The sequence below is a fragment of the Eschrichtius robustus genome, chromosome 16 (genome assembly GCF_028021215.1).
Source record: "Eschrichtius robustus isolate mEscRob2 chromosome 16, mEscRob2.pri, whole genome shotgun sequence".
Classification (NCBI taxonomy): Eukaryota; Metazoa; Chordata; class Mammalia; order Artiodactyla; family Eschrichtiidae; genus Eschrichtius; species Eschrichtius robustus.
The window spans coordinates 67,093,183-67,118,876 of NC_090839.1; the positions used below are offsets into that span (position 1 = coordinate 67,093,183).

Consider the following 25,694-nt stretch of genomic DNA (forward strand, 5'->3'; position numbering starts at 1 on the left):
GGTCAGCAGGACTGACACTGAGACACCCAAGAATAAACACCCTGGGATAAACTGGCGACTTCGGTTCACAAAGACATTATTTTGGCAAGGCCACTAAAAGACACACAAAAGCAAGACCAAAAATCTAAACTGCCAAACCCAAGTCATCTCCTATTACCCAAAAACGTATTAACACAAAACAAGTTGTGAAACAACAGTAAGCAGTGCAAGGTGTAAATACAGAAATGCTTAATCACACGCAAACATCCCAATGAGGATTATGCCACCGCAAGTCTTACTCCGTGAAAAAAAAAAAATGTTACCTTTACAACATGGCAGAGTTTCTGTGTTAGAGCTGAAACTGAACTGACATCGTAGTCTTGGAGACGAAATGTGTAACCAAAAGTCTTAGCATATTCTGTAAGCAGATCTGTCATCATAAGGCAGTTATCTTTTTGGGACCGAAGGAGTTTAACAAACTGGGCAGCTAGAGCTTTGAACCGTTCGACCTCTGTCAAAGTGAGGATTTTTTCTTCTCCACATTCCAATACCTTGGAAAACACACAGGAGGAGGAAAGGGAGAACCAGTTATGACTGTTCACGGGGTTAAATGGCATGAAAACGTGTACAATTAGGAACTAAGAAGCACTTCAGTGTTCTTTAATGGATGTCAAGATTCAGTTTTGCAAGATTAAGAAGTTCTGGAAATTAGCTGCCCAACAATATGAACATATTTAACACTGCTGAACTGTACACTTAAAAATGGGCAGGTAGGTATTTTACCACACACAAAAAAAATTTTTAAGCACTGCAGGGGTCAAAGGTGGTAATAGCAATAAAAATCAACAACAGAAATCTGGTTTAACTTAGCGATGACTTAACAGCCAAGCATTTGCATCACCTCGTGCACTCATCCCCACCTCCAACACAAGAGATCTGAAAAATATGGGGCTCATGAGAGAAGATTGTTTATGAAACAAGCTATGTAATCCTTTTCTCAACAGATAACCTAAAACTAACCTGAAGAATGATTTCTTTATTGAAGGAAAAACCACATTTACCTAAAAATACTAAGAAGCCAACAACACAGCTTCTCTGACTGAAGTATTTCAAATTTTCATCCTATTTCATAACTCCCTACTTCCCAGGCAAACAGGTCCGAAAAAAAATTTTTTTAATTCCCCCTTATATTGTTCTGAAAAATATAATTAGAATTTCTTCACTTACTTGTAAAATGTCAGGTATGGCTTCAAAAAGTTCGAGTAGTTTGGTAAACCCATAGTATGCGAGTTTGCACTGCCGGCCAAAGTGGTGATGGTAAGAGGGGATAAATTTATTAAAGGGCATCCGGAAATGGGGTTGGTGTCGCAGCAAATCCACAACATCCTTGGAGAACTGTTTTGTCCTTTCTATTTCATCCTGGGTACGTTCTTTAAAAAAACAAAAAACAAAAAAACCCCATAAACCACAATCTTCTTCTATCCATCCGTGCTTAACATTAGTGTAGTTAGTCCTATGCACTGGTTACAACAGATACCATCTCTGCCTTCCAAACACACACAACCTAAAACAAACACACTCTTCTCTTTCCAGATGGTTTTCAAATTCAATCAAGGGCAGAACACCAGGAAGTCATGATACACATACGCACACATACACACCTATGTCATTTCAGCTTACAAACTAGAAATAGTTTCTCTAGCCCCTCCACCTCCCCACACCCACTCCACATATATGAACATGACACACATACGTCTCTGTACTTGAAAAAGTAATCTAGAAATTATTTTACTAAACCACACTTCTGAATATTAACATGCTTTGTTTATTCACCTGATCTTCAGTTAAAATTGCTAGCAGCAAAGAGTATCAGGCACCAAAAGTTTAAAACACAGGAGAGAAAAGTTTAAACTTAGATTTCTGTTTCTATTCAATTTTAAATTAGAATTACGAAAAGACTGGCATTCATCATTTTTGCTTTGGAATACTATGATTTCGGGGACATCAGTGTTCCGCAAGAGCACAGTTTAAGACCCACTGACTGATAAGAGCGGGAGAACACGACTGTGTGTAGATTTAATTTTTCTATCCTAGTTCCCACCCCAGACCTCAACTGGAACTACTAAAACGTGGAAGATGAAACATCCATTTGAGTCTTCTTTCCTTCTCAAGTGTGTTACCTCAGAGTTAAAAAGAAGAGACAAGCAACAGTCACGGTAACTGACTCAAGTGGATAATTACAGCATAAACAGCCAGAGACAGGCTGAAGGAGGCATTTTCAGAAAGTGCTGGTTATGCCCTTTTTTCCCCTTAAAGTGAATTCTGAAAAAATAGCCTGGTTTTCTTCTTGACAAGTGGCTTCCCCACTCCGAGGACGCTAGGATCCACTGCCTGGCAGAGCCGTTTTCACACTGCACTTTCCATGGAATCTTCAGGAATCACAGAGAAGGAGGGGGAAAGTGCATCCCTTGTATAATTCCATGTTAAAATGACCACTGAGACAGACAACTTTCTTCCAGCAAATTTAAGTCGCATACCTCTTTTGGGGATACAAATCACCATTTCATTATCTTGCTGGGACAAGCAGATGGTTGTGTCTGGAATCTCTGATACGATATCAATCAACTCACAAACACCATATTCGGTGACATCCCAGTCCTTTGAGAAACACCTAGGTTTTAACCATGGAAATGGATGAAGAATGAGAAGTAGCACTTGCCAAAATAATTTATAAGTTTTCCAAAAGAATGCTAAATGGAGAAGTTAGATTATTTTAAATTTGGGAGAACAAATGTTTTAAAATATTTGCTTTCATTTTTAAAAGAAATACCATATGCTAACACATATATGGAATCTAAAAAAAAAAATGGTTCTGAGGAACCTAGGGGCAGGACAGGAATGAAGACGCAGCTGTAGAGAATGGACTTGAGGACACAGGGAGGGGGAAGGGTAAGCTGGGACAAAGTGAGAGAGTGTCAGGGACATATATACACTACCAAATGTAAAATAGATAGCTAGTGGGAAGCAGCCACATAGCACAGGGAGATCAGCTCGGTGCTTTGTGACCACCTAGAGGGGTGGGATGGGGAGGGTGGGAGGGAGACAAAAGAGGGAGGAGATATGGAGATATATGTATATGTATAGCTGATTCACTTTGTTATACAGCAGAAACTAAAAAAAAAATAAAAATTTGCATTCATTTTTTTCCCTTCTCATCAACTCACCAATGATAAGCCTGCGCAAATTCTCTCACAACGACTTGTTTGCTGGCTTGGGATTTGAGAAGTTTTAGTAAATCCTGAGTAAAGCGCTTCACCTGGGCCCTGTGGGTAAGGGTCAGCAAGCGTTTGGAGCCCATTCCAAGAATCTGCAAACCAAACACTTTGGTTATTTATACTCATGAGACCCTGGCAGATCCTGACTTTCTTTTTGATGGTTCTCTTTCTCTCTCTCTCTCTCTCTCTCTCTCTCTCTCTCTCTCGTTACCACTCTCAGAGAACAAATCCTTTTATGTATGATATGTGCATTTTGAAACACAAAGACCAACAAAATGTAGGTGTCAGAATGAACAACTGCTCACGTGCCTGGGACCCTTTTTTTCCTTGTACACTCTTTCCTGAATAGTCATGAATACAGAAATAAAAAGCATGCTATCAGCCTGGGCAACTAATTTTGTCTCTAAAAGACAGCTCAAGTTTTGCAGGCCATTTTTACAGGCGGGAAGCTATCACGACACCTTAAGTTAACAGGCAAAGACTCCTTAGGAAGCACTGTCAGGCTCCAGCCCAGTAACTGGCCTCGAACTCCTTCGTAAGAAAGGGAAGCCCGCGTTACAGCAGCTCCTGTGTAACAGGAAACAATTCTGGAGAGGACTGTGCTAGGAGGAAGGAGGGCAGTCTATAGAGATGAGAAGGAAAGTACTCCTCGGTGCACTTAGGAGTTCCTTTAAGTTGGAAACTCACAGCTTTCTGAAAAACTGAGAAGCCACATCGTGTATAAAACATGTGTATAAAGGAAGTTTTTACAGGATGTTTGCTCTGAGCTGACTTCTTAGGGATTAAGTTACCAGCTACCCTGTTTCTTTGGTGGAGATAGCCAAAGCCACAGAGGAACATTTCCACTGTTAAACAAATAAACTCTTAGCACTCCTTACCTGCAACACATGAGGCACTGCTTCTAACAATTCGATCAGCTTGGAATATCCATAGTCTGATACCCGGCATTGCTTTGCAAAATGATGGTGGTAAGATGGGATGAAATTACTAATCGGTATGACACAGGATGGCTGGCTCTTCAGTAAATCGATCACTTCTCTACTGAACTGGATCAGCTGGGGGTTACCCACAGGACTTTTAGAACGCAGAAGCCAAGGATCTAAATATGCGGGGAGAAAAAAGGAACAGGCACAAGAGATAAAGCATGACTACAGCCGATGAAAGAAAAGTAACTAACCTTGCATTCCCTTGCTTGAACTCAATAATGACCAAGCACACGAGACCAAACAGCCACTTTACCTCTCAGCTGCTAAACCCAGGTCCTCTATAACCAACAGGCTAGCCCAACTTCTTTACAGGCTGGCAAATGCTTCCCCACTACTTGTCGAAGTCAAGTTACCAAAGCAAAGCGTGGTTCACCATAGTGTGAACTTAAAAGGGAAGTGCAGATACACAGGTAGTTTCCAGCTTATAAACTGGTTGTATGTCAAAGATCCATTTGTAACTTGGTCACTAACATACTTTCCCACAGAAACAAAGTTATAAACGGTCATCACGCAGGTAGCCCAGAAGGGCCTAATTAACCCAGAGAGGGGCTGCAAATGTTGTCTAGGAAACTATGGAAAGCAGTGATGTAAAACTAGCATGAGATAAAACTAAGAAACAGGTTTTTGCAGTTATCTTGCATGTTCACCTAATTAAGAAGTTTTCATTATTTTATTTATAAAAGCATAAATAATCAGATGGAAACCTTTATAAGGGGACAGCGGGCTAAGGACACAGGAGAAAGGAGGGAGCAGCGTAACAACACAGGATGGGGAGGGTGTAGGCCTGAGGGGAAAGGCAGGAAGAAGCTTCGGTACAAACAGAGCTCCCTGGTTATCCTCACCTTTCTTCCTACAGGGCAGGGGGAGGTGGGAGGAGAAGAGGATGAGGAGAAAAGGAGGAAGTGTTGGGGGCCGAAGAGAAGGGAGAGTCGATATGAAGGCAACAATTCACAGTGCTGTGCACAGGTAGCAGGATTAGACACCTGCAACTCAGGGGGTGCCGGAGCTCAGAAACTCATCCAAATCTCGGTTCAAATATCCCAGTCCCTTACATTTAGAGTTAAATCTATTTTCACATTGATCAAAGTCATAAATGTTGATCAAAATAAATTTCCAAAGTAAATAGAGGTATTTCCTTCAAATAGCTGAAACTATTTTTAAAGGGCAAGCCAAAAAAGCTTTACAAAATTAGATAACTAGAGAGACTTGTAACTGTGGAATTTGGATTTTAAATTTTTTAATAATTTATGCTGGTACTTTCCAAAAGTCTAGCTCTGCCAAACCTTCAGCACTTTAGAGTTTTTAAAAGATCAAAGGAGACACCCATGGTGCTTTATGACAGGCAACTAGTGCTGCTATTTAAGAGAAAAGCCAACAGCCTGGACCAAATACCTGAAACCTACCTGTGTTTGGAGGCGGGGGCTTGTTGTGAATCCACTTAACTACTTTGACGCCATTCTGTGCAGTGGCGATGTTCACACCTGGCACGCAGGTGACGAGGTGTTCCAAGGGAACACCCCCGCCGCGGTCTTCCTGCACTACTTCTAGCTCACCAAACTCTGCGGCATAACAATCTGGAAAACTGAAGTGGGGGGACAAACAGGTTAATTAAAATAATGGAAAAGCAAAGCACTTGCCAAACAAACGCCTGCCTTTATTTTAACACATCCATTAATAAATAATTTCTGTTAAGATGCCCATGATCTGGGTTTGAAAGTTAAATTAAGGTCCTAGAGAGGCAATCACTGTGGCATTTCTCTCTTTGATGCATTCTGACAGTACCAAAAATTCCTGGGCAATTTTCTAGCAGAGGGGGTTAAAAATAAGGCAACAAGGTTGCAAGTTCAATCTCCTCTAACATATCGGTTTGGTGGCTTTAAGGCAACTTGGTTGTGTGTTGGCCCCTCTATTAAGCCTACCACGTGGCCCATGGTGTGGCGGAAAGGACTTCTGAATACTTTTCTCCTACAAACGTTGAAATCTACAACTATTTGAGACCGTGCACTCTCTCGTAGTACTTGTGCACAGCACTTCCAATAATCTTTTCTCTGTGGAGAAGAATCTGCCCTATTCATGCTGATGTTTCTAAAATTCAGCACAAACACAATTTCTTGTTGAAATATCGAGTGAATGGATGCCATTTCAGATACACTTCGACTACAAGTGGTAGCTAAAAACGTTAGGCTGAAGCCTGGTACAGCGCGTGCTTGGGGAGAGGTGCAGGCAGGTGGCGGACTTTCTATAAAGAGGAGGACTAAGGCATCACAATGGCTTTGACACGGTCACCTTAATAAAGGCACGGTGCCCTCGTGTGTCTGCAGAAGACTATGAACCTGGGGCGCGAACGTCTTCAGCGAGAGAATCACAAAAGGAATCTTGTAAGAGTCTGGATCAAATTCATGTTCACTGCCGAAAAGAGAACAAAACAGATAGTTGACATTTCTCAGTGGTCTAAGACGTTCCCAAGGTAATTCTCCGAGATGCTCCACGACCTTTTACAAAAGGATTACTTCTCAAGGGAAATGGGCAATCTACCTGAAATCCTTATTGGGACAGTGCTGCCTGCAGACAGGCTCGTGATATTCTAACTCTTCAAATATAATTGGGCTGCAGTTTGTTGAGGAGCCGTCATGTGACTGGGAAGACCCCAAGGGGCTCTGGCGGGCCTGACTGCTGGGTAAGAGACACACCAGTCTGCCATTTCCTTGTTCACGGATTGCGACTGTGTCTGTTAGTTTATACAAATCTGACACATTCAACCTGTGTCCAAACCTAAAAGCAAGGAAAGAGAGAGATGCTGACTTAAAGAGAACGTTTTTCTTTGTACAGAAATTCCTGACCTGTTTAGATAAAGCTCTATAACCAAGAATGGATCCCCTGTCTCTTTGAAAAGTAAAACTGGGATAATTCTACTATAAATTTATTCACCATCAAACCAGTGATGCTTGGCACTCCTTCCAGTCATCCCTGGCCCATTGCCCGTTACAGTGATTATATATATCATTTGGTACCTAGCCTCCGACCCCACACAGTCTCTGTAAATGCCTCACCTAATTTTCTGAGACGGAAAACTATCTGCCATGACCCATTTCACCTTGGCCTCCCCTTCACTTCCAAATCCCTCTCTATTACTTCTCACCATCTCTGCTCCTCTCCCTCAGAAGAGGTATACCCCTTTTCAGCTAACCCTATGCTTCAGCCCCCTGACCTACACTAGACTGGACTACCCAGTCACCACCCTGACTTGTGTCTTTCACACTTGGAGCTTAAAGGCACAGGATCTGAAGACAGACAGATTTGAGTTCATATCCTGGCTCAACCTATGTGACCTTAATCAAGCTATATAACCAATCTAGGCCTGTTTTCCCATCTGTAAAATGGGGTGACAATCCTTACCTCACAGGGTTGACGTGAGAATTAAATATGGCATGTATGGAGACAGCTTAGCACAGAGTAAGTGCTCATTAAATGTTAGCTGCTCCAATGGTCTCTTCCCAGTACCCTGCCTACACGCTCAGATCGCCCCGTGACCAACACCAGTCTCAAATCCCGGCCCCCACCCCCTACACTGCCCCACTCCACCTATGTCCAGTCTTCTCTGTGCTTTCACTCAGTCTGGAGCTCTTGCGTCTTCCCTCTAATGGAAACAGCTGGTCTCTCAGGAGTTGCCTCTGCTGTTTCACCATCCAGTCTGCCATCCCCTTCCCTCCAGGATTTTTTCCTCAGGACTCTTCAGAGTTGGCTCTCAAGTCACCAGTGGCCTCCTCCTCCTCCTCCTCCACCCCAAACCTCACACCACTTTCTCAGGCCATCCCCACCCTCCTGATGACACTCTGGCCTCTGGGTTCTCACCGGCTTCCTGTCCCTGGTTGCCTTCCACCCAGTTCTGCCCTTTCTCTAGTTCTCCTCCCTCTCCTCTAAGTTCATCTGCTCCCAGGTCTTTCAAGATCATCTTTAGGCAAATAACTGCCGTATCTTCAGGGCTGACTTCTTTCCTGAGGGACTCCAAATGTGCAGAAGACCACCTGAACTCTCTGCCCAGATATTCCAATAGCCCCCTAAAACTCATATGCCCAAAGCCAAGATCAAAAACTCACTGCAACTCCTGGACATCCCTGGTGGCACAGTGGTTAAGAATCCACCTGCCAATGCAGGGGACACGGGTTCGAGCCCTGGTCTGGGAAGATCCCACATGCCGTGGAGCAACCAAGCCCGCGAGCCACAACTACTGAAGCCCGCGCACCTAGAGCCCATGCTCTGCAACAAGAGCAGTCACCTCAATGAGAAGCCCGCGCACCGCAATGAAGAGTAGCCCCCGCTCACTGCAACTAGAGAAAGCCCTCGCACAGCAACGAAGACACAACACAGCCAAAATTAAATAAATGAATTTAAAAAAAAAAAAAAACGCACTGTAACTCCTGAACAAGCTCTCTTTATTTCTTCCCTATTTCCAGTTTAAACATACAAACTTCCTCCCAGTCACCTGGGGCAAAAAACTCAGAATCAAACCGACCTCTACTTTTTACCTTGCCTGCTACATAAAACTAGTTACCAAGTCCAATTTCACCGACATTTGTAACTTCTGTGGTGTCTAGTTCCCTCTGTTCTGACAGCGTCTGCTCAGAGCAGGGACTGGTGCACACGCTCCCCCGTGTCTCCCTCCCTCCCACATTCACTCCAGCTCAGACACCACCACTGCCTGAAGTCTTCCCACCACCACACCTCTCCCCTCCCCTCCTTCCTCCGATACTTCAGTGGCTCCCACTATCCACGGGATAATGGCCAAGCTCCTGGTTCCTTCCACCCTCTGTAACCTCAAGGCCTTTTCTCCTTCCTACTCCTCCTTTGTAATGAGTTTCCTTTGTTCTATACAATATATGGCGAGTGTCTTTTCCCTTCCAGACGTAACAGCCCCAAAGACAAGGGCTGTCTTCCCAGCTCTGCACCCTCCACAGAGCCTTTCGGTCCACTAGTACTTGCTGAGCATCTACTGAGCACTGGGCATTGAAGACATGGTGCTAGGTCAGACCCGGTGCCTGCTGTCCTGGAGCTTACAGTCTAGAAGGTGCTCGAAAATGTTCATACAATGAGTAACAAAACTCATCAGCCAAGTGGAAAAGATGAAAGTACAGCTTTGGGGACTGAGGTCTAAATTTGCTAAAAATGAAAGACGTTCTTCAAAGGTGTGTTAAAACTGGAATTTCAATCTGAACACCACTGTCTTGGTCTTATTTCCTCTGCTAGTTCCTTAAGAGCTGCTACCAGTTTTATGCATGGAAGTCACCCATCAGTACTGGCTGGATCAATGAAAAAAATAACCCTCACTTACTTTTTTTCATAGATATCTGTAAATTTAAAAAGAGGCAGACAACAGGCGGGAGCATCCTGAAGAATGGACATTGTTTCTGCACTGCAAGAAAAAAGTTTAGTCCATTAGAGAACAGACGACTTCCTCTCCGTTCCAAGTTGTATTTTAAAAACAGAGTTCGTAAAATTGATTAACAAAATGTGTATGCAAAATAAACATACCCATTTATATCTCAGAGTTGATCTTCCAGAAAAACTTAAACAACGGACTTCAGGAACAAGGCAATTAAAGAATATTTAGTCACATATACTGGGATTTTTATCAGACTCAAGCATAGGGCTTTGCACACCTGTGTATCAGAAAGACACTGACTACTCACTGAGACACTTTATTAATTCAGAGCTAAGGGCAGAAGAGCTTGACTGTCTCCTGCCACAGCGCAGTTCTATCAGACAGATGGGCGAGGAATCCCCATAGTTGAAGATACACAACTGAATACACTGGTTAAGAGTGACTGGCTTTAAGCCATAGGATTATGGACGATTTTTTTGTCTCCTGCTTCTTTTATGTTTCTGAAATTTCTAAATTATCTTTAATGAGTATTATCTTTATTCCAGGAAATTAAAAAATAACTTAAAATGACGGTGAAGTTTGACTTGCGTATGTTATGAAATGATCATCACAATAAGTGAACATCCATCATCTCATATAGATACAAAATAAAAGAAAAAGAATTCTTTTCCTTGTGATGAAAACTCTTAGGATTTACTCTCTTAACAACTTTCATACGTAACACACAGCAGTGTTCATTATATTAATCATGTGGTACATTACTCCCCTAGTGCTTAGTTATAACTGGAAGTTTGTACCTCTTGACTGCCTTCATCCAATTCCTCCTTCCCCCATACCCCACACCTCTAGTAACCACAAATCTGATCTCTTTTTCTATGAGTTTGTTTGCTTGTTTTTTGAAGTATAATTGACCTATAAACAGTATGTTAGTTCCTGGTGCACAAATCATTATGCTGTCTGTACACCTTAAACTTACAGGGTGCTGTGTGTCAAAAGCATATTATGAATAAAACCATCACTAGATTCCTAAGATTAGTCTAGTTGTAACGCAGACCTATGGGGCTGGGTGTCTATGTGACATTAAAGATGTATCTGCAAGTTGAGAGCTTAGAGCTTTGTAGATCTACCTATTATAGACAAATCCACCTTCTACTAAGATTGGAAGGTAATATTTCAGACTTTCTAGGCTTATAAACTTTTATTGTAGAGGCCTACTATTTAGAACCTGTTATGGATATGTGGCATATTATTTTACTCCTAAGTGCCTGCTAAGTTTAAGCTGTACTTCATCTTTGATTAATGACTTGAACGAGGGTAAATTATTCTAGCTAGCTTATTTCTAACTTCTACCTTATTTCTAACTCTATCAAGGGAGAAAAAGCATTACTGCATATGTGATCATCACAAGAGGGTTGGGAATGGGATAAAATCTATTTTTATTATTTCTAAATTGTTTCTGGGCCAAAATGTTATTTCCTGAAATAAACGGCTTGTTTGTTCTTTACCTCAGTAAAGAGAGTGATTTATTAGCAGCTCCTGTGGCAAGTGAGACCAGGATCTTCTTGCTGCCAATCTTGTATCTGTGGAGGCTATTCACCGCACTGATTGCTTCTTGTAAGTTTTCCATCTGAACAACAGCTTTGAGCTGATAATCTGTATGGGGGCTGAGCTCAACACTCTTCACCTGCAGCAGTAAAAAGGAAAACAGAATGCTGATCCACCCAGAACCTTGTCCTCTTAAAACTGAAGGTGAATCACTAAGCAACTGGTTTGTGGACTTCAGTGCTGCCGTGAGGGAACCTGTCTGAACTGTGCACTTCCGCTGACCAGAACCTAAGTGAGCTAGGATGGGTGACCTTCAGGGATGTGACATCAGACTAGCCTGCCTTGTGCTCTGGCACACAATGCTCTCCAAGGCAGGCTTAGGGGTCAACACATGCAAGGAGTCTTTTGCGTCTTCTCCAGACCCTGCCAAAACCTGGGGCATAGCCATCTTAAGTTTCAGTAAAAGGTGCATTTTTAGCAAATTGCACCCAAAAACTGAATCAGATACCGTAAGACATTAACAAAAACAGCCAACATCATTTTAGAACCCTATTTCTATATTTTAGCAGCCAGAGCTAACTAAAACCCATCAGTGTTTTATTTCCCAAAGAGCCACTTAAATCCCTGCCCATGACCATAAGTGCTTCTCTGCCAGGCTTCTTGCTCTCTTGGGCTGTGTCCTAAAAACAGAATACACAGCACCACCATGAGCAGACCAGAGGAAAAAGGAAGGTGTTCAAACTCGTTGAGTGACACTTACACCCTGCCTGTAGTTATGTATGCTGAGTTAAGTGCACTCAACTTGAATGCCAGGCAAGGGGTAAAACAAAGGCAAGAACAAGAGTGAAAAGGTTACCTTGCCGTGTCTAGAAAACGCTTCCTGCATGAGCTGCTGCAGCTCCTTCCGGGACAATCTGTAGTCTAGGTTGCTGATCTGGATGTCAGCACCATTTGCAAATGGGTCTGGGCAGTCGGCACCAATGCTCGAATTTGCAGCGTTGAAAGCAAGTGGGGATGCTCTGTTTAAGAGGTTTGGAGACATACTCCTGCTTAAAACATACATAGGTTATTTTTAAAAACTGTTATTCTATTTATTCAGTTTATGCCATTTAGATTTTGTTTGAAGCTATATAAAAACAGCTTCCCGCAATACAATTTGGTTTTCAAATGTTTTTTTATCTTAAACACGCACTGATTTAGACTCATTGTCAAAAATACGACCTGTTGACTACCTTATTAACAGCAAATAAATTACTCAATATCAAATATTCTTTTATTGGATTATGTAAAGCTAACGGCAGAAATTACAGGCAGGCCTAATGAATTAATTTTCCACTTTGTGCATTTATTCTTAGGAAATTAGCTTGTGATATCAATGTAAATCGTTTACCTCCCCCTGGCTCTGAAAAAGCCAGATATTCTTTATGTGTGTGTGTGTGTGTGTGTGTGTGTGTGTGTGTGTGTGTATATATATATATATATATATATATATATATTTTTTTTTTTTTTTTTTTTTTTTGGCTGCGCCATGTGGCTTGTGAGATGTTAGTTCCCCGACCAGGGATCAAACCCGGGTCCTCGGCAATGAAAGCATGCAGTCCTAAGCACTGGACCTCCAGGGAATTCCCAATATATTTTTTAAATATAAAGACATTTTATTTGATTTATTTTTTGGCCGTGCCACACAGCATGTGGGATCTTAGTTCCCTGACCAGGGATTGAACCCACGCCCCCTGCAGTGGAACCACGAATCTTACCCGCCAGACCACCAGGGAAATCCCAAGCCAGATATTCTTGCTCATATATTGCGGCCCTTCTCCACGTAAGGAAATCTTTTACGTGAGTTTGTACATGTCATTTGACAGGACCAAAGTCATGTTCTATAGTGAGTCTTCACCAACTCAGCAGAACAAATACAATGCTAGAAGGAGCTCATGGGATGCATGAGCTCCTTCTGTTTTCCAAGCTTCACGAATTACTTGGAGTTTAGAAAGCTTAAGTAAGGTCGGTGTTAAGGTGGTTTACAGAGACCCTCGTTCCTCAAACAGCTTCCTATAATTACCCCACGAATAAGAATAACCAATGCGTGTCAGTTTGGGCCTCTTCCTCAGCACGATGAAGCCATGAGGACATGGTAAGAACATAATGTGCCTCCCATCATTGCCTAAGGACTCCAGGACAGGCTTCTCTCTCTGACCTCTGCTTACCAAGACTCCCACGTGGAGGAGGGAGAAACAGCAAGAATCACTGCCCCCAAATGTTAGCTATCGTTACCAGTGGAAAAGGGGACTGGCGGAGGAGGGGTGGAAGATTTCTCTTTTAAATATGCACTTGTGTATTGCTTGAATTCTGTTAAACAAACATTATTTCATAACCCCTTCTACTGCACACGACCACTCCATGGATCAAGAACCACTCACCGAGAAGACCAAGACTGAGGCGTGAGCAGAGGACCCACTTGCCTGGATGCGATCAACTTGCTAAAAGCAGACGGGTAACTCACTTGGAACAGAGTCTCCTCTTTATCTTTTTTCTCTACAGGAGAACTGGTAACACTGCGGGTGCTGAGGTTCTCTTTTCTAGTGGAGGGAAACATTACAGGGAAGAGGTCACTTATTTTCCTTCACATCATGACAAGCAGCTACAAGGGAGAATAACGGAACCTACTTTGGATTGGTTTTGTAAACGGATTCTGCCACCCCCGAGGTTTTAGGTGTGGGCGCTGCAGCACTTGAATTTCTGTGAGGAGGTGCCACCGGCCTCAGGTGGCCTTGCTGGGGCTCACTGCTTCGAGTGCCAGTCTTCGACTCCATGTGGCATAGCTCCTTAAAACAGACAGAGCAAGGAAGTTTAACAGTTAAGCCCCCAAGATGTGTCAGACCTTGTACAGGAAACACTTGACTTTGAGTATCCTCGAAAATGCAGAAAAGGACACACCAAAAGCAAGCGAGCATATAAAACAGAGACCAAGAAAGCAAACCTACCATAAACTTCAGAAAGCAAGAGGTATCACAATTACCTGTAAACTTTTAACACTGGTATTTTTGGTAGCAGATCCAGAATTTGCCTGCGACCCTTTTCCAGGTGCGGCTTTGGCACTGGAAGATGGTTCACTTGTATCTTTGATGAGGCACAATTTTGGATTCTTAAGTTTTTTGGGAGACTTCGCTTTATCAGCAGTCGCATTTGAACTCTTTGTTTCACAGAGTTCTCCACTTTTTGGAGTAAATGACACGATGATCCTATTACCAAAGACATCTTCATTTTCCATTCGCTTCAGAGCCCGTTCTGCACTATCTCGGTTTATGAAGCGGAGGATTGCACTGCAGCCTGTGATATTTAGCACTTTCCCGCCACAATTATCGGACAGGCGTCTGAGCCTGTTGCTGATGCTCTTGCCATCTTTATTTGCTGGTAGGTTATAAACATAGAGCAGAGTGTGGCACTGTTGATACAGAGGAAAAGTGTTACAGTGGGTGGACTCGAGGGCACACATTCAATTACAAACAAGAAGAACAATGAGTGATCTCCAAACTTTAGCTAGCAACCTTGGAGGGGAGATAACAGAGGTTTCCACGGGAGAGGGTAAACTTACTTAGACTGAAAAACATGGAAAAAGAGAAGTGTATCTAAAATTATCACTCTGGCGAATGAGAAAAAAATATGTGGCAAGATTGAATGTACTGAATAATCGGTCTTTTTTTTTTTTTTAATCATAAGGAATAAGGATCTCTACAGTGGGCAATCTCTCACCTAAAATACCACAATTGACTTAAAGGCCTTCTGGATTAAAAAAGTGAGTGCCAAACACAAGCGGAAGAGAGGAAATGTAGCTGTAGCCAAAAGACTAAAAACATAATGAAGAACAACAAAAGTGAATCAGCAGAGCAGCTCCAAAGCCTGAAGTAGGGCCTGTGTATGTTATTCCTTGGGCCAGACTCTGGTACCCCCAACTGCGGATTATCCTTAGCATGTGTTCAATCTCTGGCCAGGCTCTGATCTCATTGGGTATCAGGGAATGCAGTGCGGCCAGCAATGCAAGTGCCTGAATCTGGGGTGGTGGGGGGCAGTCTCGGTTCTGCTGCCATCACGCTGTGGGACCTCCAGCGGCTTGCTTTACTTTTTCTAAGTGCTGACTTCCTCCTCCCTAAAATGAGGAGGTTGGGTGAGATCATTCCTAAAGTGCTTCTGTAACTCTAAAGTTATTAAAATATGTTAAAACTGCGTATCATGAATGGGATTGCCCACCCTTCTGGACCATCCACACTATAGCTCCTCTCCGTTATTATTGTTTAAAAGTTGCACATATAGTCTCCAGACAGCTTAAACACAAGCTCAGTGTTGCAGTAAACATTCTTATCCTAAACAAGACTATGAGAAATGCTCAGCCTGCTGGAAACACGTGCACTTTCTCCTGTCAAGTGGCTTACCAGGCTACAGGTGTAGCGACCACTACTCCTCATTGTGCCCATGCATGCCAGGGACCACAACCATAGAAAACAGGCTCAGAGGCCTGCTGGAGCTTCAGGATTAAGTGCCACAACTGTACAATCACTCTGCTTATTTGACTCCAACCACACCAGTATGTGCAAACCATCATCATATTCTTTACACTTAAAACCTGGAAGCAAAAAGAGTAATAACTCTCATTCCATTACTTCCATCCCCCTGGCACAAAACATTGCTAGCTTTGGAGACACTGGCAAGTGGTTGTCAGTAAGGTAAATCTAAAAGTCAGTTCCCTATGACATTTTGAAAAAAATAAAAGCAAAATGCATGCATGTCAATTCTCTGTATATCTGTACGAGAAGAAAGTTTCTAGGCCTGTTTCAAAATCTGGCCAGCCTATTACGAAGAACAGCCTCACCTGGGCTTGCAGACCCCTTATGAAGGGCTGTCTTGAGCCTCTGTAATCTCAACTAGAATATGGCAGAAAGAACACAAACCCACTTACTGGCATTTTTACTGGTAACCTGGGGGGCAGGTCGGAAATGAATTCTTCAAATCTGATCAGCTCATTAGCATGGTGCAGCAGTGCTTCTGAGGCCTGGTTTTTATGGACCAAAATTATGTGGAAACCATGCCTGTGTCTCAGGTCACTAAGTTCCAATGCGAAATTGACATCAGCTGAAAGACAAGGTACAGCCCAACCCCCATCCCCAAACATTAGAAACACCTGACAGAGAGAGGTAACTCTAATGACATCTACTGAGAAGGAAGGAACGGCAGGATTGTATTCTAAGTTGCCACCCCCACCCCTTTCTAGAACAGGAACGCATTTCGTATCAGAAGAATTAACATGGTAAGACAATTTTACGTATACTTATACTGAACCCCAAGACACGTTACTTCCAGTAGTAAAAAGGAGCAAATGTTAATACTCTGAGGAGCCCCAACTTCATCTTAGATTTTTAAAATTAGCAATACGGGGCCCCCAGGATTAAAAAAATTACATTTTCTTTAATAAACTTGGCCCCGCAAGAATCCTTAATCAAGTTCCAAGGAGAAAAATACAGAAATCCAGGTAGACCCATTTTTTTTTCTAAACAGTTTTCAAAGATAAGCATAAAATGTCCTATGTATTTCAGCGTCTTTGGGGGCACATTTTACTTTAACATATTTTGGTTTCTGTGATAATTCACACACAGTGAGTTTAGCTGAAATTAGCAGATGTTTCTACACTTACTTGACACAAGAACCACAGTGGCGGGAGCAGTGTGAGTATTTGCAAACCTTCGGAGGCTCTGGCGGAGCTTGTCGTCAGCAGCGTTCTTTGCAGTAGCATTGATGTGGGCAACGGTTACCTGCATTAATTTATAATAAGGACAAATGAGAAAGAGCTGAGGTTAGAAAATCACTACACATTCTGCCCGCCTCTTAATAGACAGTTCTTGAGGAAACTTTTATTATTACTGCCACTTAGGAATGGAAAAAAATTACAGTCAAATCTCAATAATTTCAACTTCAGTTCTCCAGACGAATTAACTGGGACCATTATTATCCCTAGTTTCATCTCTAATCTTCTGCTTTTTCACTTCATCCATCCCCCTTTCAGAAAATAAAGAAAAGAAAGTGAAATGTGAAGTAAATTAGCTCTCTCTAGTATCTTTTGCCAACAATTTTGTGGGTGGCAGAGGTATGATATATAATTAAGGTACGATTTGGGGCTGTATTTGATGTCATTTCTATTCGTCGTCTATGGCTTCCACCATCAGGTGGTGGAAGAGGAGAGGCATCTGTCCCTAAGGGAGCTAAAATGTGTTTATTCCTGTTAACACTATCAGGCTCACATTAAAGTCTCCAAAGGAAGGAAAGGTTTGAGAGGTGCCTCAACTACATACAATACAAAATAGGATTTATTAGTTTTTACAAGGAACAGAACTATATAATTTTAGGCAGGAATATGGCATATCAATGGAATTGCTTGTCTGAAAGTCAAAAGAGCTTGATTCTGGTTCCAGCTGAAGAGAACAGACTTTGGGGTCAGACAATCTGGATTTAAATCTAAGCTCATCCACTTACGGCCATATGATCTTAAAAAAGTTGCTTCACCTCTTGGGCCCTTTCATTTGTAAACTCCATATAATAAATCCTATGAGCCTTGTTCACAAAGCAGTTATGAAAGTCAAAGGAAATGATACATATGTAACCACTATACTAGGAAAGCACTAGTCACATATAAGCAGCCTTGCTGAAAGATCAGACGTGATTAAATGATTTCTAGTACCTAATTAAGAAATCATCTCTTGCTGTTTTCCTTTATTTACAAACTTAGCACAAATGCATATTATTGAACAAATTTTCAATTAGAATTCTTAAAAAGAAATCACACGTGCTTATTCTTCTACCAAAATAGATAAAAATTCTTTTTTTTTTTTTTTTTTTTTACCTGGCAATTATTCAGCTCTTGAATAACTTCTTTGTTTTCTTTACTGATGTCACACACACAAATGAATTCTGCTTCTCTGTGGCCTTTAAAAAACTTCTCACGAATTCTCTGTACAACTGCAGTAGCTGAGCGGCCAGAGGGGACTGAGCAATTTTCAATATCCCAAAAAACTCCAATGGGGGGTAAGTTTTCTAGCACCTGTCCGGCTAGTGCAACTTCTGGTGACCCTTAAGAAATGTTAACATTTTCAATTACACATGGTAAAAAAGAGGTAAGACATTCAAATAAAAATAACAGGTAGCTACCTCTCATTCTTAGGGGCAGGAAAATGAAATTATTGACTGATGTTAAATTTAAGGATACCAACCTCAATGGCTGGTCTAATAAGACAAACAACCCCAAGCTGCCATAGTATCTCTAAGTGATTATTCCTATTTTTCAGGAGAGAACAAACCTAAAGATCAAGTCACTTTAAGCCCACAATAAATCCATCACAAAGCATGAGTCACTCTCACACTGACCAGTTACGCTCCTCTGAACACTAACACATAGGTGAATGGACGCTGCAGCTCTGAGACCTGATCTTCACGCTCCTCCCACACTTGTCTACCGACTCAGTGTGGGAGAACAATGAAGAGAAGACGAACGGTGAAGTTGTTATCATCCTTGATTTTATTTTATTTTTAAAGCACATTTGTTTGTTTGTTTGTTTCTGGTTGCGCCACAGGCCTTGCTGGATCTTAGTTCCCTACCCAGGGATCCAACCCGTGCCCACTGCAGTAGAAGCTCGGAGTCCTAACCACTGGACCACCAGGGAATTCCCTTGTCCTTGATTTTAAATGATTTTTAACACTGCATTAATATCTGATTCAAATTTTTTAAAAATGTTTTTTAAAGATAAAATATATCAATTACTTTTTGGGGAAATAATCTTAGGTTTTCAAATACTGTTTTTCATCAGCCATTGCTAAATCTTTCTAAATACTAAGTATGTCTAGGGAGCATACAACCAACAAGTGTGATTATGAACCTAAGTTGACACCAAGTCCCTTCCAGCACTTACTTCTCCTAATATACTCCTCGTTTTACTATACACAGCTTCCGGTCTCAAATAGCGTCAGCCCAACATTAATGGCAACTGACCTATTGGTCTATAAGGATAAAAAGATTTTTACCAAGAGATGGAAATGGAGACTCATACACAGTAGCTTTAGAACCACAAGGAATCTTTTTAAAGGCGATTAAATGCAGTGTTAGTATCAGGTATTGAAAACTAATATGCACATTTTACACCATACTGTCATTTACCAAATTTCGAAGCAGCTTTGCCTAGACTGGTCGCCAATAACAACGTGGTCTCCTTCCCTGTTCCTTTGGTTCCACAGCCATTACACAGAGGAATAGTAACAGGTGCAGTTTGAGTATTTGGAGGTGGTATATTTGGCCAGACTTTAGCAGCATCAATTATACTATTTCTTGCCGGCTGTTTTAAAATTTTTTTAAAAAGAGGAGGAGGTTTCAGATACATTATTTCAGAACCTAGAGTTACACATAACAACTGAAAACACATTCTAAGTGTTTCTCCTTTCCACCTGCTAACCTCTGATAAAACGTATTTTCAAATCACCCTTCCCAGAACTATCAGCTACCAATGCATAAACTCACTTCCAAAGTGACTTGAAATGATCAGGGAAGATATTCACATGATCAGACCTTTACATTCTGGGCCGTATGTCTGCTACGGTGGAGACCCTCAGACACACTTTACATAAAAGGAAGTAACGTCTTTACTTGAACACTGGGTGTGACTGAGGCCAAGTTTCAAGTTCCCCAAATTATTACAAAGGGACAACATGCAGTTTTACAAGAATGGGTCCATGTATCAGGTGAGTGTTAGCTATAAGAAATCACAATTGTGCTCTAGCCTTTAAAGACAGAACAGAACACGAGGCTTTGCCAAGCTAGGTTCACATGTAAGAAATAGATTTATTACAGGAGACTCTAAGAGCATAAACTAAATAATTACTCTGCACTTTTTTGAATGGTCCCTCCCATTTTACCCTTTCCTTTCTTTCAGGACCAGAAGGAGTTATGCTGACGGGGAGAAAGCCACATCACGAAAGAGTCTTTGACCCCACTCACAAGAAAGATTTTTTTCAAGATATATCCATTATTATTTTAAAAAAGTCATTCCTCAAACCTTAGCTGCACCCAACATAACAAATAAAAAGATACAAACCTTGCTGAGGCAGTCTTCGCAGTAAAGTGAGCCCTTTAAACAAACCGGAGGTACCACATTTAGGTGCAAAGAGTTGGTGCATAAGTGAGGCGTTAGCTCCGACTGTGAAATGTGCTCTTCCAAGTGCCCGGGAGCCCCACTTGTGAAATCAGAACAGGGGAAATAGCCAGCGGAGGAGGTGCAGCCCTGGAGAGCTGGAAACTGATGCAGCTTGTGCACATTACCATGACATGACTGGAAATGGAGCTTTCCACAACAGGGCAGGTGTTTGCAGGGAGAGAGATTACTTTCTAGACACATGCTGGGAAAGTCACTTGCAACGCTGGCCAAATTGTTCCTAGCTGAGGCACTCTGGAGTGAAGATGCAGACTGGAAAGCAAACCCTGACCCCACCTGACACGTGACTGTCCTGGTGCTTTGCGAGTCTAACAGTGCGCCTGGGGGAATCAAGCTACCAGTCCCTCCGCCACCGCCACCACCAAAACGCATTGGCGAAGTGGAGGGGTCATTAGGGCAATGGGCACAGCAGCTTACTTTGGGGACAGCTGAAAGCTGTATTTTAGGTTGCTGAAGAGAATGGATATCTGGAAGTGGGACTGCTGGAAAAAGTTTAGAGCCAGCATGAAGGGGAGATGGTACATCCTTTAATTCCACAGCAACTTTCTTGCTCTCCATGTAATCTTTCTGAGAAAAGAAAACCAGAACACAAATTAATTTTATGAGGCTAGTGACTTGGGGTTACTCACATCTGATTGCATTAAAAAATGCAAACAGTGTTCAAACCTATCTCCATCACTCCGTCATAACCACACAAAATCACAACCACAAAAACGGAATGGCAGCTAAAACCAGGAGCATTCTTCAGCAGGAGGTGAACATTGAAACAGACAACTAAAATTATGACTGTGTCCTTCCTGAATTTTAAGAGACTTGGGGAGGGGGTCTGTTTACATATTCAACAAGCCTGATTAACCATCCATGTCTCAGTGTCTTCCCTTTGATAACTTCCCCTTGCCTCTCAGTGTCTTCTGAAGACAAAATAGGTGGTATAAAAAACAACACAGTCATAACAGTATTCACTAAAGACGGCTTACAAGCAAAGTGCTTTGAGGAAAATACTTAATAGTTTGTGCAGTCAGATCTAGGTGGTTTCAGTAAGGTCCTCCAGCGGAGAAGGTATCAAGCACTATCAAGCATCTGCCCAAGTGGCCCATCCATGAATAGGTCTTAAACGTGTTGCTGATGACATTTAGCAAACCCTGGGGTATCATGACCTAAAGCCATAATGCCAACAATTATTTTGTAACCAGTGGAAAGAATTAGAGTAATTAGAAAACAATCTGGGAAAAAGATAAGAAATAGTTTGTCATATGCCTGTAACATAGACACATGAGGCTGGTATGTTTATAAAGGTTATAGCATTGCACTGGTGTCAGAGACCTGGGTTTGAATGTGATACTAAATAGTTTTATGACCTTGGGTAAGTGACTTAACCTAACCTCTTTATGCTTCAATTTTACCATCCTTCAACTGGGAACAACAGAATGTACCTACTACATTTGTTAGAAGGATAAAACGAAATAGTAAACATAAAGCACTCAGCAGAGTACCTGGCCACTGAAAGGGGATCCAACCAATCAACAACCTTTACTGGCTGAGCGCAGGCACTATTAAGATGAAGGGGATGCCCTGATACAGTGACTGAGACATGCTCATCCCTTAGAGCACAGGAAGGTCCATCTGACTGCTATGACTTCACTCCTTCTGCTATGGGAGGGTACACTAATAAGGGAGAAATTTGGATTTTCAGTAACTTTTCCTAAAAGGGAGGTAATAGCAATGGTCTCACCAGCCAACGAGCAGTATGTTCTGCCCTCTTGGTAATTACAATTCAGGCTGGAAATTAACTCATTGGCACTCTGATTTATATAGATCTGGCTCTTATGGGCAGGGTTATTGTGAGTTGATCTCCCTGAACGTACTCAATTCTGGGTACCACTGACAAAATCGAGATTCTGGATCTGTAAAGGTGAAAGTGCAATTCCGTGTCCTGTGACTCTGTTAGGGCTAGATCTGCCACCCCAGGACCCTGCTTGAGCTGCCAGCCCTCAGTGCAAACTGTCCCTGAGGTAAAATACTTCTGAAATAACTCCAATTACTGATGCCATGCAACAAAGGTAACTATATAATGAAAAGCTGGAGGAGACAGGGAATAGATTTTTTTAAAAAGTCATTATCAATACCCTTATATAAATTCATAGTAAAGTCTCATTTAAATCCCAAGTACAATAGCAAAAAAAAAAAAAAGTGATAACGATGAAGGAAATAAAATCAGAAAACGTCAAAATCACTATGAAAAGACAAAAGAAAAAGTTCTAGACATATTTAAATATTCAAGAGAAATCTTGAACAGAAAAAGACTATCAACAAATCCTATCAATCTTTCCTTGATTTTAAGACACAAAACTCAGAAGGCTACCGTAAAATAAAATCTATTTTGTACTTTCCTCCGGTTTTACTCTACAATGTGGATTTTGTCTTTGGAATCTGTGACTTTAATGAGAAACAAATCTTTCCAAAATTTTAACAGCACATATTTAAAGCATCTATTGTTGCTTAGTGTGGAAGTATAGGAGTTAAAAAATTGTGCCCTCATTGAGTCAGGAATTACTATAATGTGCTACAAGGAGTAATATAAGCAGGATGCAAGAGAAAATTTAGCACAGACTCCAGGGAGAGAGACTGCCCCAGACCAAATGGATCTCTCATCTATTTGCATTAGGAATTTGCTATGTCCTTAGTCTTGCACATAGTTACCGTTTGGGGACTAAGTGGCAACGTTTGCTCAGGACGAGAAAAGCAATTAGAGAATTTCCAAAGCCATGGCTTAGCATCATTATCTTGTTGAAGCCATCCAAGTGTTCTACTGCAGGAGTTCTCAGTTCCGTTTCCTTCCATCATACAGCCATACAAAGTGGTTCTTCAACATTCTTTCATCTTTCTTTTCTTTCATTCTTCCACCCTGTTAAGAATGAGATTTCAATATTATTTATTTGCAAAAGTACTAATTTTATTACTGAAATCTGAGACTACAACTATATTTATGGTGTATAGGTCATTGCAAAGAGGGCTGATGGGACCAAATCCAGGAACTCTTAATGCTGTGACCAAAGACTGAGTTTTCCATAGGATGTAACAGCCACTCAGTGGTGCTATGTATTCCTGATAGAGATACAAGATTTAGCCACTCATATCCAGGATTAGTGATGTGGGAAAGTAAAAATAAATGTAAATGTCTTCCAAGTTAAAAAAAAAAATCATGGTGCAATGGCTCCCAACAAGTCAGATCTTAAGGAACACAAGTAGAATGGCTATCAAAGCATATTACAGCTTACTAAAATTGTTAAACTTGGTTGACTATTTATGCTTGAACCGTAACTACATCAATCTGATTTTTTTAAAAGTCTATATCTTCCATTCCTTATGTTTCATAGGTCTTCAAACAAAAATGAACTCTGGGGGGCTTCCCTGGCGGTGCAGTGGTTGAGAGTCTGCCTGCCAATGCAGGCAACATGGGTTCGAGCCCTGGTCTGGGAAGATCCCACATGCCGCGGAGCAGCTAGGCCCGTGAGCCACAACTACTGAGCCTGCGCGTCTGGAGCCTGTGCTCCCAACAAGAGAGGCCGCGACAGTGAAAGGCCCGCACACCGCGATGAAGAGTGGCCCCCGCTTGCCACAACTAGAGAAAGCCCTCGCATAGAAACGAAGACCCAACATAGCCAACAAAATAAAGGAAATAAATAAATAAGTCAGGAGCTCTTAAAAAAAAAAAAAAAAAAGCACTCTGGACAAGCCCTATTTCTTTTCAGCCATGCTTGAGAGAAGTAGCCACATCTTGGACACCTGCATAACCCAGAGAGAAACCTCTCCTCTTCACTTGGCTGGAGCCAAGCTCCTCCAGCCCACAGTAGACGTTTTCTATATAATATTTCTTAATTCTTCTCGACTATCCCTCCCTAAACACTCTACTTGGGAGATTCAAAAAGTTAACAGAAGACAGCGTATAATTTGAATAAAAGAACAACCACATGTCCTCACTCCCAATTATGTAAGATAATGAAACTGATTTCAGAGCAACCTATCCCACTGTGTCTTTGATATGAGTATTGAAGGTCCAAGTTAAGTGACCTCTGTGGACTTTGAATTTGATTCGGCTACAGAACAAGTCGAACCAACTTCTTAGTTTACTTATTATGAAAGTGGAATCTGCTATACCACCAAAAATCTAACAGAGAAATCTCAAGTCCCAGATGTGCTCTTATCTACTCCAGAGCAACGACACTCTACAAGTCTTAAATGATACGATAAAAGCAGATCCAATCAGTAGTAGCCATTGGGCACAGAGGCAGCCTGCCAGTGGTAAGGACAAGGGAGCCTCATTTCCAAGCCCTCGCCACCATGCCCCAACCACCTCCTACTCTTACCGACAATGGCCATTTTAACATTATTAATTTATCTTTCAGAAATTTCTGGGCATATAGAGAAGAATTTCTTTTAGCTATCTCCCTGATAAGATGCTCTTTTCAAGAGATTTTAACGTCTACATAGTTGGGTGAGGGGAGAGATGACTATATAAGCACTATGTCTAAGATATAGGAAAACCAATCACAAAAAGCAAGGGTAGGCAAACTACTGCCTAAAACTACAGCCAAAACCGGCCCACTGCTTGTATTTAAATGGCCTGCAAACTAAGAACGTATTTCACATTTTTTAATTCTTGGGAGAAATCAAAACAATATTTTGTGACAAAGCTACATGAAATTCAGATTTCGGTGTCTATGACTAGTTGTATTTGAGACACAGCCAAGCTTATTGAAGTCCTATGGCTATGTTTGCACTACAATTGCAGAGTTAATTATTTGCAACAGAGACTGTAGGTCATATACCTACAGAGCCAAAAATATTTACTATTTGGCCCTTATGCGGAAGCTACAAAACTTTATTAAGTTTCAGTTTCTTCCTCTGTCAAGTGTGCCTAATTTCTCCCCTGCCCACCTGAAAGCATTACTATGGGGGGAAAAAATCAGATAAAGGACGCCACCATCTGTTTATCTTCATCGCTGTATGGCTTGTGCCAAGCACGGGGCTCCTACATAGTATATACTAAGGAAATATTTGTTGAATGAGGGAATGAATAAAGCAGCTATTTACCTACAAAAACTGGAGCTAATCTGGAGACAGAGATGGAGTTAACTGCCACAATAATGGTAAATTATGGTACTTGTTCTTCCTATTAAATACAGACCTCATATACCCTATCTTCTCTCTAGAGCCTAAGAATTTGTGATGTTCATGACATACACAACTTCAACATGCTCTCTCAAGCCCCTTCAAGGCCAAA

The 25,694-nt window shown here is 41.7% G+C and overlaps 1 protein-coding gene and 1 non-coding gene across 5 annotated transcripts in view; one reads left to right on the forward strand and one right to left on the reverse strand.

Annotated features, from left to right (window-relative positions):
- The window catches only part of MARF1 (meiosis regulator and mRNA stability factor 1), a 41,048-nt gene that overhangs the window by 13,659 nt on the left and 1,695 nt on the right, over nt 1–25,694 (reverse strand). Inside the window, exons 2-21 of one of the 4 annotated variants that reach the window (XM_068525223.1) lie at nt 23,111–23,315; nt 20,294–20,977; nt 19,363–19,537; nt 18,055–18,281; nt 16,852–16,969; nt 16,120–16,292; nt 14,185–14,610; nt 13,833–13,990; nt 13,586–13,744; nt 12,022–12,211; nt 11,126–11,304; nt 9,570–9,650; nt 6,776–7,012; nt 6,527–6,646; nt 5,644–5,822; nt 4,133–4,353; nt 3,204–3,346; nt 2,517–2,650; nt 1,207–1,409; nt 303–530 (exon numbers count right to left, since the gene is read on the reverse strand). In XM_068525223.1, coding sequence (XP_068381324.1) covers nt 303–530; nt 1,207–1,409; nt 2,517–2,650; nt 3,204–3,346; nt 4,133–4,353; nt 5,644–5,822; nt 6,527–6,646; nt 6,776–7,012; nt 9,570–9,650; nt 11,126–11,304; nt 12,022–12,211; nt 13,586–13,744; nt 13,833–13,990; nt 14,185–14,610; nt 16,120–16,292; nt 16,852–16,969; nt 18,055–18,281; nt 19,363–19,537; nt 20,294–20,977; nt 23,111–23,254 — 4,179 coding nt within the window. In that variant the 5' untranslated portion in view covers nt 23,255–23,315. Of the gene's footprint in view, nt 1–302; nt 531–1,206; nt 1,410–2,516; nt 2,651–3,203; nt 3,347–4,132; nt 4,354–5,643; nt 5,823–6,526; nt 6,647–6,775; nt 7,013–9,569; nt 9,651–11,125; nt 11,305–12,021; nt 12,215–13,585; nt 13,745–13,832; nt 13,991–14,184; nt 14,611–16,119; nt 16,293–16,851; nt 16,970–18,054; nt 18,282–19,362; nt 19,538–20,293; nt 20,978–23,110; nt 23,316–25,694 lie in introns of all 4 variants that reach the window. The other 3 variants (XM_068525222.1, XM_068525225.1, XM_068525224.1) reach the window with 3 other exon arrangements.
- LOC137750777 (small nucleolar RNA SNORA25) lies at nt 23,406–23,532 on the forward strand. The gene has a single exon (XR_011070563.1). It is a non-coding gene; the product is annotated as a small nucleolar RNA SNORA25 (small nucleolar RNA).